The 14,632-nt window shown below is 37.2% G+C and overlaps 1 protein-coding gene across 50 annotated transcripts in view; it reads right to left on the reverse strand.

Annotated features, from left to right (window-relative positions):
- The window catches only part of SMG7 (SMG7 nonsense mediated mRNA decay factor), a 79,763-nt gene that overhangs the window by 13,993 nt on the left and 51,138 nt on the right, over positions 1 to 14,632 (reverse strand). For all 50 annotated transcript variants that reach the window (XM_081492468.1, XM_081492455.1, XM_081492446.1 and 47 more), the window contains 8 exons: positions 12,971 to 13,142; positions 11,706 to 11,777; positions 10,732 to 10,882; positions 10,238 to 10,373; positions 6,349 to 6,511; positions 5,093 to 5,249; positions 1,825 to 1,895; positions 103 to 163 (listed from right to left, as the gene is read on the reverse strand). In XM_081492468.1, the coding sequence (XP_081348594.1) occupies positions 103 to 163; positions 1,825 to 1,895; positions 5,093 to 5,249; positions 6,349 to 6,511; positions 10,238 to 10,373; positions 10,732 to 10,882; positions 11,706 to 11,777; positions 12,971 to 13,142 (983 nt within the window). The remainder of the gene's footprint in view (positions 1 to 102; positions 164 to 1,824; positions 1,896 to 5,092; positions 5,250 to 6,348; positions 6,512 to 10,237; positions 10,374 to 10,731; positions 10,883 to 11,705; positions 11,778 to 12,970; positions 13,143 to 14,632) is intronic.

Below are 14,632 nucleotides of genomic sequence, written 5' to 3' on the forward strand. Positions count from 1 at the left end.
AGCAGAGTAAAAAAGGACTAAGTAAGGAGAGAACTTTTAAGTAGGGAAGTGCATTAGGAAGCTTTTTTATACTCTAGGTAAACAGTGACAAAGGCCACCTACCTGAAAGAAGGTCTCAAAGCCAAGAATCCTTGTAACTCAAACTCCTCTGGAAGTGGTGTTGCTAGAGAAGAGCAGAAATCAAGACTTGTAAACATTTTAATTAAAATATTGTTCAGCAGGATATTGCTTCCTATATTAAAAAAAGTATATTTTCTAGACAGAAAGATTAATGCTCATAGTTCTCTGTTCCTCTTTATAGTTACTGTGATAAAATAACTTACCTGTCAAGCCCCTACCTGTGGCCTCTGAGCCCGTGACACTGCCCTCATACTCACCTACAACTCAAAGCTGAGGAGGATGGGTACGATGGACTATTTTCTCCCCTAGTGGCCTTAAAAATTCATAGCTCGATCCATTAATCACAATGTTTAGAGTATCTCCTTATTAACTCAAAGCACTGAATATCAACATTACATCACCCAGGAGCTTGTAAGAAATAGAGAATCTTGGGCATTATCCCAAACCTACGGAATCATAAACTGCATTTTAACAAGATCCCAAGTGATTCATTTGCAAATATGATGCTTGAGGGGCACTGATCTCATGGAAGAAAAATAATAAAAGGGAGTCAACTACAGTTTGTTCAGTGCAGTGCTACTTATAATGGGGAAAAGTTTTAAGCAAATGGATAATATTAAATAAATTATGGCATAGCCACAGGATGGAATATTAAGCAGCCTTTAAAAAATCATGTTCCAGAATGTTTAAATGACAAAGAAAAATGCTAACAGTATCTTGTTAAATTTATAATTATAAAGCAGGTGTGTGTGTGTGTGTGTGTGTGTGTGTGTATGTTAGTGGCTTAGTCGTGTCCAACTCCCTGTGACCCTATGGGCTGTAGCCCACCAGGCTCCTCTGTCCACGGGATTCTCCAGGCAAGAATACTGGAGCGAGTTGCCATTTCCTTCTCCAGGGGATCTTCCAGACCCAGGGATCAAACCCGGGTCTCCTGTATTGCAGGCAGATTCTTTAGCCCCTGAACTATAGGGAAGTCCAAGTTGTAACTATATCACATAGCTGTAACGATATGATATCAGTCACATGCAGGTATGTGTATGTACATGTAAGTAAAAGCCTCAAAGAAAATACAGTGTTGTGAATAGTACAGAGAGTATTTCTGTATGAGAGAACTAAGGAGGACTTGTGTTATGTTTGTATGTCCCTAATGTCCTGATAAGCAAGTATTATTTTGACAGAGTAATGTTGTTCACATTAGTGCCTCAAAAAAATAACTAGTAAGAATGAGGAAGAAGGGAAGATGGAAAGAATCTGAAAACACTACTCTCTGGACTCCTATTCCAATGAAGCAGAACAGGAGAATAAGCTGAGAGAACTATAAGAGGATTATTACCTCTATTTCCACCCACTTAACCAATGCAAAGCACAAAGTCTCCTCTGAGATATTGAATTTAAAGTCAAACACTTAAGAACAAAACCTTATTTCTCTCTGGCCTTAAGCCCACTATTTACTTCCTTTGTGGCTCAGCTGGTAAAGAATCCGCCTGCAATGCAGGAGACCTAGGTTCAATCCCTGGGTTGGGAAGATTCCCTGGAGAAGGGAAAGGCTACCCACTCCAGTACTCTGGCCTGGAGGATTCCATGGACTGCATAGTCCATGGGGTTGCAAACAGTCAGACACAACTGAGTGACTTTCACTTTCACTAAGCCCACTATTAGTGATGGAGAACAATGTCAGCAACACAAGGTTAAGGGAGCCCTTACCATTAGTACTTGAAAGATCTTCTTCATGGGGATGGAAACTGTTCAGAAGAGAAATTAGCCACGGCCAAATGCTGTAAATTAAACAGACAGTTCAGACTTTATTTTTGCATGAGAAACCAGAACGCTAATAAGCCACAAAAATGTTACCAATAGGACCTAGACTGTGTATTTTTCTCTTGGTTTAGCATTTTAAATGCTGTATGATTTCCTGAAATGTAATTCCAAATGTGTCTAGATAAGATACACCAGAAGGGCCAAACTTCCGTAACAGAGACCTACTATTGCAGATCGGTCCCCAGGTTCCTAATTTAACAATTAGAAAAACTGACTTGTCAGTTTTATTCATTGAAAATGGATATTTACTGAGAAACCTTTGACCAGAGAAATAGCACATTATGTTTTTATAGTTTTCACATACATTATCAGTTATGGAATCCATTACTAGTTCTTAATCTGTGACAGGGGATGTGGTTACATCATAGTCAAATCACATTCAAAGTGATGAATATGCCTTTTTCTTTATGATCTCAAAAAGTTCACACATTGTTATAATGTCCTTACCTCTCTTTCCTAACACTAAACCTTTGCCAAAGTTTGCAAAATATTAAAAAATATTCTTATTACTTAGTTAAAATATTAAAAATAATTACAATCTACTTAAGATAATATTAAGATTTTCTAGAAATATGTAACCACCAATGTTGGTAAAAAAGTGTGGCTTTAAAAAAATAAAAGAGCCCAGGGTGAGTTGCCCAGGATAGAGAAATTGGATGCACATCATCACATCAGAGAAAAAACCTAGAAGCTGACAGCTATACACTTTAAAATATGGGAATATGCTACTTTAAAATATATATAAATGAATAATATAGAAAAAATATATAAGGAAACAACATTGAACAATAAATGTCTGCTACAAGCCTTTGTGGATATAATGAATTAAGAGACAGTTGAAAAGGAAGGTTACTAACCTAAAAAAGAATGCTAGACTAGAACAATGTCTCTATGCAACAAATATGAGACCTCAAGAAACAGACAAAAAAGAGTGTAAGAAATGACTTGATGATATACTGCTTTGCGCCACTGTGGGCTACTTAAGTCCAACTCTGCTTTCTACACAGAAAAAAAATACATCACTATTTCATGTATTTATCAGTTTAAGAGAACATGTTCTCAAAAAAGCATAGAAGAAAACAAGTTCTAGAAAGTATAATGGTCAAAAGCAAGAAACTGAAGGTTACTTGAAGCTTAGAAAACTGTCTTTTCCCTCATTTAAAAGATATGAGTATTACACCTTGATGTATCAGATACATTAGGAAAACCTTCAGTTTAAGAGAAATACCCCAAACTAGCTGAAAATGAGTAATAACATAATTTAAGATAAAATAAAATACCTGCAAGGACATAATTCTAAAGATCCCAATAAATCTGAGAGAAGGAAGGGAGAAGAGTAAATGATACAGAAGAAAAAGGAAAGAAGTTTGAAAATGAAGCTATTTCTTCTGGTTGAATATCCTTTGCCATGATAAGAATGCACAGGGAGTTCCCTGGCAGCCTAGTGGTTAGGACTCGGGGCTCTCGCTGCTGTGACCCAGCTTCAATCACTGGTGGGGGAACTAAGATCCTGCAACTTATGTGGCATAGACAAAATAAAATTTAAAAAGAAAAGAAATGGGGACACACAGAATGGGCCTAAAAGATCACTCACTGTACAGGAACAAAATAAATAAATAAATAAAAATATCAATGCTTTTTCCATAACATTACTAATACAACTTACTGAACCAAACACAAGTTCTAAAGTACTCATGAGAAGGAAAAAGGTATAGCTTCTGGTTAAGAAATGAAAACTCCGTGCAAGAAAACACTATCTAAAATATAACTTACTAATAGCTACCTTGGCATGGAAAAGAGAAGCGCAGTATGCTGTGCTATGCTGCTAAACTTCGTTCATGATAATATCAAAAATGAAGGCGCTTAAAGTTAGATTTGAGGAGAGAAGAGGTAAGACAAGCACAAAGTAAGAGGGATCATGGGGTCCTGAATGTGGCTAGGACATTTTTCAGGTTGTGACCTTGGTCACGGAGAAGGCAATGGCACCCCACTCCAGTACTCTTGCCTGGAAAATCCCATGGATGGAGGAGCCTGGTAGGCTGCAGCCCATGGGGTCGCTAAGAGTTGGACACGACTGAATGACTTCACTTTCACTTTTCACTTTCATGCATTGGAGAAGGAAACGGCAACCCACTCCAGTATTCTTGCCTGGAGAATGCCAGGGACGACAGAGCCTGGTGGGCTGCCGTCTATGGGGTTGCACAGAGTTGGACACGACTGAAGCGACTTAGCAGCAGCAGCAGACCTTGGTCAATAGGTAGATGCTGAGCCACGAGGCAGAAATTTCAGTGACTCTCCCAATATCCATCATCAAAATATGCAAGAGAGAAGCTTCCCACTCACTGCAAAGCCTTACTGGAAGTATTTATTCTATTGTTGTTTAGGGGCTAAGTCATGTCTGACTCTTTTGTGAGCCCATGGACTGCAATCTGCCAGGCTCCTCTGTCCATGGGATTTTCCAGGCAAGAATACTGGAGTGGGTTGCCATTTCCTTCTCTATGGGATCTTTCTGACCAGGGATTGAAACTGCGGCTCCTGCATTGGCAGATGAATTCTTTACTGATGAGCCACCAGGGAAGCTCATTTATTCCTATGGCCAAAGGTAAACTGAAAGCTTTCATTTGTCACTGTATAATGAATAATTCCTAAGAACTGTCAGGAATATTCTGAGTAGAGATTACATGGAAAATCATGAGAGCCAAAATAACATCCAATCCTCTATGCTTAGAACAAATATAAACTCAAATTGGGTGTTACTGAAAGTCAACATCAAACAGCTTAGTTAAAAAAAAGAATGGAAGAAGTAAAAAAATCTCTTCCCTTCAATTCCTAAACAGAAAATTGGGGCGTATTGTAATGAGTAAGAAACAAACAATTTCATTTTGCAATGTCAAAAATGCCTTTTCCCCAGGATGGCAACCAGGAATGCGGGAGCACACAGCGTGTCAGAAATCCTTAAGATTGTGCCTCCCATGAAGAATTCAAACAAGTAAGTGAAAAGCATACAAAGAAGTCTTCAGTTCAATTTCTAGAGAGTAGGTGGAAAATACAAGTCCTTCACTGTTCCCATATTGTATTAGAAGGCAGTTTCTACATATCTATGGATATCAAGCAAACAAAGTACACAGCAAATGCGAAATTCCGAGGTACTTACTACTGTCTTTCATCCACCACTGCCTCCTGAAACACCCTGGGTCTGAGCCTCAGCCAGTCCATGGACACCTTGACAGCAGGGAGGGGAGAAGCAGTGTAGGACTCCTCCCGGGACTTGCTCTGGAGGGGGCACTTGCACAGGACGCCAAGGAAAGACACTGGAAGACAAAACGTGCGCAGAGTGAGGTGTCTGAGACTGGGCACCAACCCCACTGAAAGGTAAGAAAACACGTGCGCACAGGGTAAGGCATCTGAGACTGGGCACCAACCCCAATGAAACGTAGAAAACAGGTGTGCACACAGGGTAAGGCGTCTGAGACTGGGCACCAACCCCAATGAAACGTAGAAAACACGTGCGCACACAGGGTGAGGCGTCTGAGACTGGGCACCAATCCCAATGAAAGGTAAGAAAACACATGCGCACACAGGGTGAGGTGTCTGAGACTGGGCACCAACCCCAATGAAAGTGTAAGAAAAAACATGCGCACACAGGGTAAGGCATCTGAGACTGGGCACCAACCCCAATGAAAGTGTAAGAAAATACGTGCGCACACAGGGTAAGATATTTGAGACTGGGCACCAACCCCAATGAAAATGTAAGAAAAAACGTGCGCACACAGGGTAAGGCATCTGAAACTGGGTACCAACCCCAATAAAATGTAGAAAATACGTGCGCACATAGGGTAAGGTGTCTGAAACTGGGCACCAACCCCAATAAAATGTAAGAAAAAACGTGCACACAAAGGGTAAGGTATCTGAGACTGGGTACCAACACCAATAAAATGTAATAAAAAACGTGCGCACAAAGGGTAAGGTATCTGAGACTGCGCACCAACCCCAATAAAATATAAGAAAAAATGTGCGCACAAAGGGTAAGGTATCTGAGACTGTGCACCAACCCCAATGAAAGTGTAAGAAAAAACGTGTGCACAAAGGATAAGGTATCTGAAACTGGGCACCAACCCCAATGAAATGTTATTACAAGCCTCGGGCTGCATGCTGCTTCACATTTAAACATCTTACAGCTTCTTTCTAAAAAGACATTTTCTTTTCATGTTAGAAATGTCACAGATACAACTGATGAGGGGGATGTCAGCAGATAAAAGGAGAGAGCTTAGGGTTTAGGCCTCCTGATTCAGTATTACGAAATAAACAATGCTTTTTCATGTTATTAATGGTTCGTTGCAATGATGAAAATGTCAAAGTTCATGCTTCCCAAAAAAGATGGCATAGGAAGTTAAATGATTTAATACTCACTGAAGAGGGCCAGCAACTGTGTCCAGCACAGCTGCTCATCTTGGCTATAACTATGCTGCTCCGTTTCGTTGCTAAAGTCACGAAGGTGATGAAGTTGAAACAGGTTAATGACAGTGACGTGAACTAACTGCTGAGAGTTGAAAGCTTTCTGGAATAGCAGCCTCTGTAAAAGAAGACAGGAATATTGAATATATTATCAAGAACTGAAGCTGTCTTCAGCATAAGAATTAAACTGGCAGTCTGCATTTAAACCACAAGGGTAACATTTATAGATGAGTATTTTAATTGAATATGATGCTGTCTGATGTTTCTCATGTTGATTTTCTTCCTTGAAAAGATTTAACTCAGTCACCACAGAGCTCGTTTTTTTTTTTTAAATAATATTTTTTTTCTGCAAGAAACTATGCACTTTTTAATATGATCTGAGAAAAACTTTTTAGGGGACTATTAATAAATTTATACACTTTAATTCATTAGAAGCTGTTTTATAAGAGATACAAACATACTAAAAGATGAAACCAGGACCAATGACGACAAAATAGGTGCACATAGTGAAAATCAAAATTTCAAGTAAAAAGAGGCAAAATGCATGTTTCTGAACTCTTGGCACGTAAATGACTTCCAAAGTTGGTCATAAAGCTACTCTTTCAAAGGGTTGACACATTTAAAGAAATTTATTTACAAATGAGATATATAGCAAAAACAAATCTGAAACACAGGGTAAATGATAAACCAAAGCAGTCATTAACAAGTATTATAGGCACTTGTACAAATTATTATACTGACATATTCCTCTATCAGAAAAGCACTACCTTCACTACCAAATTTCTTTTCCTTAAGAACTATGTGTTCACAGTGACCTGTTAAACATCACTGTAAGGAAAAATTCACCTACATGCTCTCAGCTGCTTTAACTTCATTATCCTTCTACCTTAATATCCGCAGTAGTTTAGATTACTCCCATATAAAATAGTTTTCCAGCACAAGTTCCTAACAAACTTGATAGCTATTAGAGATGACATCCTGGTTTCACCTTACACTTCAGCCACGGCCAAATATCCTCCGTCCCCAGGCAAAACTTTTGCAGAAAGTGGAGTTCACTGTCACTAGCCTTATGATGGGAAATGGATTATGTCACTTACACTTCTACCAGCAGTGACAAGAGATCCTACCATCTCAAAAATTTATAGCTGCCTGTGTCCAGCCTATTCTGAGATTTTTTTTTTTACATAAAGAATGTGAAACATCCAGAATAAGTTCCATAATTCTACCAACAAGATCTTTCACATTATCACTGGAAAAAACACAGTTCTATTTCTCTTTAACTCTATTCTCCCTATCATCTTGCCATCTGTCTTTCCAGTATATACATCAAGAATGCTTACTCCTTTTCTAATGGCACTGACCATTTTTCTTTCCTTTACTCGGAATGTCCTGAAATGCTATTTCTTTTCCAGAGTGCTCCCACAAAACTCTTCTTTCATTCTCTACATCCAACTTTACAGATCAGCTGACTACACAAACACATAAGATTGGCATGAGAATATTGTTTTTCAAGAAGTGTGCTTTTCTATGAGTATAAATTATAGTAATGTATCCCTTGTATCTATAAATCCAGTGGCATTTATTTTAGAAGGCAATGTTCTACTGAATGAAATTAAAAAAATTTTTTTTCTAGTTTATGTACAGAAACATAGCATATGAGAGCAGCCTAGTACTAGCAAATGGTAATGAAAGTTCACGAAGGTACAGACTGTGTCTTGTTCTCCCCTATATCTCTAAGAGCTTAGAGAAGTGAGAGAAGTGCCGAGTACACAATAGGTACTCAAACATTTAGTGAAGGAATAACCTGTACTTTTAGAAATATCAACTATTGAGTTGTAATTTCATAACATTTAGTAACATTTTAGTAACAAATTAAACCAGGACTGACTTTTTGTTACTCAAAGATACTTTCAACAGCAGTTAAGGAATATACTGAACTAAATACTGTTAAGAAACAGCACACATTTAACAGATATAAAAGCCTTGAATCTCAATTCCCAAACCCGAATCTTAAGTCCTCCAATGGAGCTCAAGTTGGTACATGTTTCTGCTTAGTAGATAAAGACTTGCTGGTAAGACAGATACACTGAGGTTTACATGTGGATAATACTAATTATCTGTAAAAGCTTTAGAAATACTTGCTCAAAAAAAAAAAAAAAAAAAAAAAGAAATACTTGCTCAATATGCTAAAATTTCACTCCAACAATGTTCTTCTGACATTTCAATACTGGGTAAGGTTTAAAATAGATCTGCCTCATACTATGTTTAACTTCAGGGTGTTGGAATGACACTTTAAAGTGTTATTTTAGCAACTGCCCACATACACCCACCAGAACTTCACACGCAGAAATATATATCGGAAGACAATATTAGTGTTTGAGGTTGAACCAAATACAAAATTGACTAGATTCTATACAAGAATGACTTAGAGAAGATCTCATGAAGGTAGGTCCCCCCTCCCTCCCTATATAGGGAGTATTATCTTGAATAGAACCAGAGCTGGAAGCAATCTCAAAAGATCATCTGGTCCAACCCCCTGCTATTCAATGAGACTGCACCTAAATCATTCAAGAAAAATGGCTGTCAACCTGACTTTTAAGCTATCAAAAGAGAGACCTCTTAGTAACCCCCTACAGGTCTCTATTTAAATTTTAAGATTTTATTTCTGACCTCAGGAAGACAAAGATGTGTTCTTTCAAAATAATCCTTCATATATCTGAAAACTTACAATGAATAATACTTAGACTTGTTTTTTCTAGGCTGAACAGCCTAGGGCTTTAAAAAGTTGGTTGTTTCTTTCATGTACCCAACCCCATAAATCATGGGCTAAGTTTAAATAGGTCACTAACAGAAGCAGAGAACAGCAGGGGACTCTAGAAGCTTATTTTAAAAACAAACTATTTCTATTACAGTTACTTGGTATAATCTCTTACACATAAAAAGTATCAACTAAAAAAGGATCACCTGTAAAAACTATTTCACACTGACTGTATCTGGCTAATTTACTGTCTCTTAACTAAGTTCTACAATCTCTGGAATGTGAAACCTGTGTAATACTTTATAGACAATTTCCCAGTTACAGATAATACCTCAGTTACAGACAATTCCCCAAGTGTATAGACACTCAAAAGTAACCTAGAAATATGTTCTTTGAGACTGTCTTGTTCACTGTTGATTTCAGTGACTAAAACAGTCATTGATACATACTAGTCAAATATTTGTTGAATAAATGAACTAAAAATAAGACAGTTAATTTTGACTCCTCCAATATTATATACATTTTACATGTTTTACATTAATATACTAATAAAAATTATTAGAAAATAACTGGAAAAAAGGTTCCTTAATTTTATCTCCTTGTACAAATTAGTAAAATATACGCCTGCTGAATGAAATTCTCATTACTTCCCTTCAGTCAATCACAAATCCTCAGGGATCAAAGCACAGTAAGAACAATGAGCTCAGTTTGCAGAATGGAATTACTATCAATAAAGTAGACAACCAAATCACATCTAAATATAGAAAACATCAATGGACTTCCAAAACTGAGAAAAGAAAGGTGTTTGGTCTGAGAGGGAAGGAAGAAAATTTGTCTTTTCCCACTATGATATTTTCTGCCAAATGGCAGCTACTTAGTGAAAACATGTCTGCTGTATTTCTTTATATAGACGGCACCTCAGTTTAAACTGAAGGAATGCAGTTTTCCAGAATTTCACATGCTTTAAATTTCGGTTTTATCAACATTTCATAATTAAGTAATGACATAAAACTGGGAGTGAGTCTCCTCCAAATTGTATGCTCCCTCATTTAGACAAGAAAAAAAATCTGTTTAAAAAAATCTAACCTTAAACTGTTCTTCCAACTTCTCTCGAAGAGGGCTCAACTTTTCCAAGCTCTTACTCAGGTACACATGACCGTGGAATTTAATAAAGGCCTTGATGAAGTCAGAAACACCCCATTTGGTTTTCACCTCATCCCGGCTGAAATGAAAGAAAAACTTCCATGAATCTTAAGCAGTAAAATGGCTAAAACCTCTTACAGGAGACTTTGATTTGCAAAAACACATTATTTGAGCACCTGTGACTCAGGGAGCAGATTGTGCTCTCAATGACTTTTCAACTGCGACACACTCAGATGAATTAGTGCTCAGCAGCCTGTACTACTCCATTGGGAACAACTCAGAGACTGACTGGTTGAAATTCAGTGGTGACTACATGCAAAACTGTTGTAATACATATGTTTAGATTTTAGGCAAATAGGAGAGACAGGAAGCATGAGCAACTGGCCGTTATTTCTTGTATGCCCAAATTTGAGTCCACTTGGAAAAGTCAACCCTACCTTTCCAGTGCTTTAGAAAGTGCTTTTTGTAGATTAGTAGAGGCAGCTGGGAAAGGGAACTTCACAGCAATGCTTCTGCAGTAGTAGAAAATTGTAGTCAGATGGTCTCCTTTGGAAGAAGCTAAGATAGCCAACTGATTGTAAGGCTGACCTAGAGGAGAAAATTAAGATTCTAAAGTAACCCAAGATGCATGAAGTCTTGCTATCACAGAATGCAGAAGGTCAGTTTTTAAATCTCTATATTAACAATGGGGAGCATTTTATAAAGTAAATCTCATGACTAGCTCATTAAAAATGGCCTAGCAGCACACTTTAGTGATGGCATACAGGTTAAAAAGTCATATGATTAGGGTGGAGGTCACTGTAAGTTCAAATAAGACTTCGGGAAGGGCTAGACAGTAAGTATTTTTTGCTTTGTGGGCCAGAGTCTCTATCAGAACTACTCAACTCTGCCACTGTAGTGGGAAAGTAGCCACAGACAATATGAAACACTTTGTCCAAATGCCATCCCTGCTTTCAAGTGACCCCTTGAGAATCTAAAGGACTTTCAATGTGGCTTAACAAGAATGCCTATCACCAAACACCTACAGCAATTTCATTCAAAAATCACCCCTAACACCCATTTAGGGAGCCATCAAAAGACAAAAGCATTATCTTTTTGTAATAAGAGAGAATTTTTCTAGGAGGAAAATTATGGTATTAAAAAGAAAATTATTATTATTATTAGGGAAGCCAGAGTTGTTGAAGCAATTTTAGATCACATTAGAGGATATTCTATTCATATTGCTTTACTGACAACAGTAATAATATTCTAAAAACTTTATTTCCAATTACACAGAATGTGCAGTTAAAAGGAAAAATACAATAATCAATACCAAAACTCAAAATATCTTTTGGCTTCTTATCACTTAAAAGAGGAGCTCTGAACTATTTTCCATTTTTCTATTGCGAGTAAAGTGTCATAACCAACTCACCATTAGAGGGGACAAGCTGAGCCGCATGCCTATAGTAGGACTCTGCCTGGCTGGTCTGGTTTCTGTATCGAGCTGAGAGGGAAAAAAAAGAGCTCAGTTTAAAAACAAACACACAGATAAAAACAACCATTAGGGTAATTCCAAAACAGCTATAGTTTAAATATTTAAAGTTAATAAATACATTAAAATTAAATTAAGATGATTAAAGACAAAATATCTTAAAACAAATTAACTATAGGATTACGTGTGAAGTGTCCATTCAGCCTTCCCTATCTGGGACATTCAGCATGTAACCAACTTTAAAGCTTACCTAGCCCCCATTTTCAGGTCCTCCAGTGTCATGCCATCACCAGCTCCCACTACGGACTATGCTGGTGACCTGGGGCCGGCCCACAAGAAGGGGTGAGTTATATGGCACTTAAAAACAAAACAAAACAAAAAACACTATACAATATGATCTGAAATTTATGTATTTCTTTAATATCTTTATAAAGTGATTTTGAAAAATGTCTCATACCTATTGAAATATTATTTATGTGTGTGCAAAGAATACACTGAAAGCAAAAGCAATCTAGATATACTACTACTCGCTGAATCTCCCTGAAATTGGTGCTTACTTTGATGTGACCTCTCCTGGAGTGAATGATTTACGACATCAAGAAATCTAAAAATCTCTGAATGTAAATCCACTCCCTTGTTATTTGAGGACAGTCAAAACATAATCCTATAGTTAATTTGTTTCACAACCCTTTTTAGGTCACCTTAAAGGAATGAAAAAGAATATATAAATAACATAACATTCCCAGATAAAATATATAAAATGGAAATACAAATTGAACTGTAAAAAGGAAATAAAAATGAACTTTTAATGCACTGGTAGGAAGAAAAGAAGGCAACCCAGCTTCAGAAGGAGTTAATTTTTATAAACTCCACAATTCCAAAGGAGTACAGTCTTTCAGAAAATATTATGGCATCACTTTGAAAAATTAAGCTTTGATTACACTTTTGCTGGTTTATTATTTGCCTACATCTGCATAAAGTCTGAATAAAATTTACATCTGAATATGAAAGTTACTTCCTTCAAGATCCTTTGCCAATCCCAAAGCATTCAGAAAATCAAAGTTTCTTAAAATATATTTTATAGTTTTCTCTTATGACAATCTAAGTTGTATGTGTACGCTTGTTTTAAAAGAAAATAATCTTTCTATGACTACTCCAAAGAAAAGCACGAATGTATTATCAATTCCTTCACACCAAGGGCTCACCAATGTCTCCAAGGTGAACGAGGCAGTGCTGGCAGATATAGGAACAGGAGCTAGACTGTGGCTTCACTATGGCGCTGGTATGCGTCTGTTTATTGCTGATAATTCCCAACTGGGAAGACTTCACACGGCACGGTAAATCTACATTAAACACTGTACACAGTTCTTGTAATAACTGAAAGGAAAACATGAGCAAGGGTTAGTATTAAGTCAGAAGTGCTCTAACAGAAAAGTTGGTATACTTTAACATACACATGTTAAAGTATACACATACACATAACTAATATTACATACTGCTGAGACCTAAGATAGGACAACCTTTCATGGGATAACTAGTAACATTCATAACAAATCATATCATTTGACTCGCCAAGTATTAGAGCAATCCAAGATGTACATCTAAAAGGAACAGCAGCAATTTAGGGAAAAAAAAAGATTTTACCTGAGTAGGCTATTCAGATTCATTCAGCAAGCAACTCCATGAAATTACCTCTCTCTCTATTTTCTTTTCCTCTTATAAACACACAAAACTCATTAAAGACTAGTTTGACTTAAATACATACAAACCAACGTATTTGGCAGACTTCAGGAGTTTCTTGAGATTTATTTTCTTAAGCCCAATGTCAAACTTGGGTCTCTGCATACACAGATCTATACATCTGTAGAGATCTGGAAGGAACGTTTGACATTATGTAGACATCCACTCTTTCTTCCTTTCTTCTCTAGTTTTATGGTATGAGAGGGTTCCTTTTCCCACTGAGAAATAACTTCTCTGTCTGAGCATGCTGTTTCATTCTTTTCTGCCTCCTGCCTGTCATCCCCTCATTTTTAAAATCTACTTTCAACTTACCAAGCTTCTTTGCTATGGCCTCTGAAATGTTGCCCACAAAAAATAAACAATAATTATTACTATAAAACAAAACACACAGAACCGAAGCACTTTCCCTTGACTCTAGATTTCTCCTTTAGCAAGCTTCTAATGTCCCTTCTTCTTAAAAGAATTCCTTCAAAGGAGTCCACAAGTATCATATCTGCTTTCTCAATTCCTAGTCGCTCCTTAGTCCATTATGATCTGACTTTCACACAACCTCTCCTCTCCCCATCCCACCATCCACAACCACTCTACTGAAACTGCTGTCAAAGACATCTTGTTATGAATTAGCAAATACAACAGATGTTTCCTAGTCATCATCCTATTGGATCTCTCTGCCACACTGAAAACAGCTGATTTTATGATTGATCCCTAAGCTTTTCTAGTTCTTTTTTTCTTGCCAATCATTTCTTTTCAATGTCCTTCATTCAAAGTCTTTTCTCCTCCCACATTAATAGCTTCAAGCACTTAATCCTTGGCCCTCCACACAGCTTTTTTTTTTTTCACACAGCTCTTCACATTCTACTCTCCCTCATTCAAATATATACTTACAAGTATAATCATTCAAATACTTGGTTATTGTATCCCGCACCCATGAAAAACAACAGGAACACAGAGATAAATAAAAAAATATGTGTGCTTAAGGAGCTCACAGCTAAATGAGGAAGGCACATACATCAAGAAGGGAAGGGAGAGTAGGAGAGAAGAGAAGAGAGAGAAAGATATCAAACACGATAGCATAAACCAACAGAATATTCTATGCTTATAATAAGCTTCACTCTCTGGGTTATGTG

This window comes from Giraffa tippelskirchi, chromosome 5, assembly GCF_054371585.1.
Source record: "Giraffa tippelskirchi isolate mGirTip1 chromosome 5, T2T-mGirTip1v1.2.pri, whole genome shotgun sequence".
NCBI classification, from domain to species: domain Eukaryota; kingdom Metazoa; phylum Chordata; class Mammalia; order Artiodactyla; family Giraffidae; genus Giraffa; species Giraffa tippelskirchi.